The sequence below is a fragment of the Fulmarus glacialis genome, unplaced genomic scaffold (genome assembly GCF_000690835.1).
Source record: "Fulmarus glacialis isolate BGI_N327 unplaced genomic scaffold, ASM69083v1 scaffold6554, whole genome shotgun sequence".
Lineage (NCBI taxonomy): Eukaryota > Metazoa > Chordata > Aves > Procellariiformes > Procellariidae > Fulmarus > Fulmarus glacialis.
In genome coordinates, this window is record NW_009208571.1 from 30379 (window position 1) to 34043 (window position 3665).

Sequence of the window (3665 nt, forward strand, 5' to 3'; positions counted from 1 at the left end):
CTACACTTTGACTCTCACCCTAATCCGAGAAAATGGCACTGTTTAATGACAAACATGAGTATTAAAATAAAAAATTATATCTGTACTGTATATTAAAAATCATGAAATGAGAGAGATAATTTTATGGAGATTATTATCTCCTCCCTTAACTATGTCTCTCTACAAATATGATAAATATCCCTTTGCTATTTCCCTAAAGGAAATAATAACTTAATCTTCTGTTCCTCTTATTAACATCCCCTACTACACAATACCAACCACCGTTCCTTGGAGATGATTTAGCTGACTGGCATCTAATTAATCTCACAGTAACTGTTCTCAGCATCTACTTAGTTTTAAAGTTTGCTTCTTCTACTTCAGTCCTGAAAAGGGCCTATGCCCCTGCAAGATTTTCAGGTTTTCCAACTGTATAATTAAATGAAATTAAATTAAATATATTACCTTGTAAATTGTAAAAATTGGTTTAAATTAAAATAGTTTGCAATGATATCACCGTGGCTCTTATGATGGCTTACTATGGCTATTCCCTGTCTATGGCTGATAGGAAAGTTGCTTTCGGTAAAACCCGCTGATGCTGCTTCTGGCTACAGGAAATTACTGAGTTACAATGGAGTCCATCAATATGTGTAGTCAAAACCAGAGGGTCTCCGTTTCTTTTGTTCAATTATAGTTGTGTCACTGAACAGAACAGATTTAAAGTACTATGGGGCCAGAGAGAGCCATAAAACACTTACGAAGTTAAAAACTCCACGGTAAAGCAGAGGAACTAATTTTAAAGCAAGAACCAGAATCCAAGTCTCTGCCATTCCAGATGTAAGCCCCAAGCACTAAATTACAGACTCTCATCTCCCTGTATTGGCTGCTTCTGCCCCCATTTATCATCCTCTGCAGAACAGGGCAGGAGGACCCAATGTCACACCCCCACACACACATTTCCTCTGCAGCCGTGGGTTTGAAGTTCTTCGGGCTGAAGAAGAGCTATCCAAAGCCAGTCTCCTCTCGCTTATCTGACAAGTGCCCTAACCAGTGAGCTACTTTAAAACAGAGGTGTCATTTCCATCTTATGTTTTAAAAGAAAAGGTAAACTCTCAATTTCCTCTCTGAACAATTCTAGACTTCTGCTCTCAGACGCAGACCCCAGGCTGTGGATGAGTAACGATGCCTTGTGTCCGGTCTGCCTGCTCATTCAGTATTAGAGAGAATTAAAAATGCAGGTCATGATAATAACAGAATAATCAGCGAAAAAACTCCTAATGTATGATGCTGATAACAAGACTATTTCAAGTTTGCTACCGAATATCAAATATCTATTTGAGATTACTCCGATTAGCACTCCAGACCTAAAATTCTTGTTTCGTGATTTTATTTTAACCTGTGAAGTTTAATTAGTTAACTAGTTAAAACCAGCTCTGATTCCAGGTTTGTACACATTTGCTTCGGCAGTGTTAGTGCGGTTCTTGCCATTGGCCCCAGCTGTACCTGCAGTCCAGGACAGGCCTCGTTTGGTTGACGCCATTTTGCCAATGAAACCGAACAAGCAATTCCTGCCATTTCTGAATGGTGACACGTACCTGCCTCCCCGCCTCGTTGTTGTGCAGGTTCATCGCCGCCAGTCCGCCCCCGCTCTTGCCCGTTATGTTCTTAACGGGCACATCCAGGAACTTTCTGCTGAACGACATTCCATAGTGGATATCGTCAGAGCAGCCGCCCCAGTGCCAGCCCTCGCTGGCCGAACCGCCGTGCCGCAGGTTCGTGTCGCAGGAGCACTCGGTCATGTTTCCTGCGCTGCACGATCGCGTCACCGAATGCACGAGGCCTGCCGACGTCACTGCGTATATGAACGCGGTCTCCTTCGTGCCTACAAAGCAAGGCACGAATATGTTACTTCATAACTCCCTCCGATTACCTTCCTGGCGGAGCTGTAGAAACCGATTTTACAAGCCAGACTATTATTAGAAGGGAACAGTTAAAATTTAAAGTCATCACAGCTTGGTCTGTAGAGTTAACTTGTTTAAAGCAGTGGATATTCACATCTAAAAAAGACTTCAGCGCCTCTTCATATGAACATGCTATTAATGGTACTGTTTCTGGCTGCTTGTACCATGCGATTTTTGGTAACTCCTTTCTAAATCTGGTTGGAACTTTATTTGCCCTAGAAACTTTCAAGCCAATTAAGTTTTAATAAATAAAAAAAAAAGTCAAACCCAAACCAAACAACACTCCAAACCCCTTACTCTCCACTCTGCTTTTCACTATTCGTATTGATTTGAAGAAGAAGAAAAGTTAGTTCAGATCTCAGAGGAGGAACTTGAAGCTGTCACGATCCCAGGTTACTTTGGTATAGGGCCAGAACTTACCTCATGCTAAATTTAGCAAACATTGAGGTTGTTCTAATTCACAAAGGTTGCAAACAGCCCCGAGAATCTTAAACCAGGCAGAAATCAGGATGCACAAGAATATTTAGGCCGTGTGCTTTTCCTAGAATAAGTTGCCCATGGGCAAGACAGCAGTGTAAAAAGCCTTTAACTGTCCCTGTTGTATCTCAGAAGAATCATGGAGGGACCTGCCTGGGCCTCTGAAGCCAGTCCCATTCTCTGAGACTTCTGGCATAATGTGGCATGGATCTTTAAACCGTGTTAAGCAAGGTATACTCTTTAAGCAAACCAAAAATCAATGCCTGGCCGTTAACTGCGCTAATATTTCACTGAACTAATTTTCACTGTTGTAAAAACAACTTGTTATTTCCAGTCTCCCAAGTTCCTGCCCATGGGCAGGGAAGTTCCTGTTTGTTTCTCCTGTTCGCATGAGTTTGTGGTGCTGGTACCGTCTTAAAATGTTTCCACAGGACATACTAGTGAAGCTTCGTGGGTTAGCAGTGCCACTCATTTATGGGTCTGTAGGAAGCGTCCTTCCCATTGGGCAGAAGCACTAACATACAATACATATGGCTACGTATAGTCGGGTAAACTGCTCCCCGTTTTTTTTTCTTTTCCTTTTTGGGATATGCATCACTTTTTATTGCTCATTTTATTGCTCATTGTTTTCGTGGTTAATATTTGGGTTTTTTTCACTGTTGTAGTACAAAGTGAAGATTGCACAAACACAAGATGAAGTACTACGGCACTTAAGTTCACATCAATGGCTACGCTGAAACCATTGAGCGGAGTGCTCAAAAGAAACTTGCAAGATCAAGACCTTTGATACTGCCATTTGACACAAACAAAATGTCCCTATTTCAGTGTAAATTTCAGCAATTCCATTATTAGTTCGCGCAACGAAAGCAGCAGCGTTGGTCTTGCTGTTCTGAGCAATACCGCCTAATTGAGCACATACGATACATTTTAAAGTAATTCACATTGCATTTGGCGCTGTGAGCAGATTTTTACCTGCAGTCAAGTGACCTTTTCGAAATACTATGTGTCATTACCCCACTCATTTAGTAATTATGACAGAAGGGGATAAACCCAACATCAGTCTAAGAATAACAACATTTCAACACAGTTAAGTGGATCTAGTTAAAGGCACTGTCATCCACGGGCGTATTAAGCAAAAATTACAATAAGCAGCAATAATTTTGGAAAGACAATGGCAGGTTTGGTCTGCTCGGTGCGTTTCGCGTACCCGGCTCAGCCTCCCGGGGCGGATGCGGCAGCCGCCCCCCGCGA

The 3665-nt window shown here is 42.1% G+C and overlaps 1 protein-coding gene across 1 annotated transcript in view; it reads right to left on the reverse strand.

Annotated features, from left to right (window-relative positions):
- The window catches only part of WNT16 (wingless-type MMTV integration site family, member 16), a gene marked incomplete at its 5' end in the record, with an annotated part of 8363 nt that extends 6505 nt beyond the window's left edge, over positions 1-1858 (reverse strand). The window contains one exon of the mRNA XM_009576526.1: positions 1572-1858. Within this exon, the coding sequence (XP_009574821.1) occupies positions 1572-1858 (287 nt within the window). The remainder of the gene's footprint in view (positions 1-1571) is intronic.
- Between the last annotated feature and the right edge of the window lie 1807 nt (positions 1859-3665).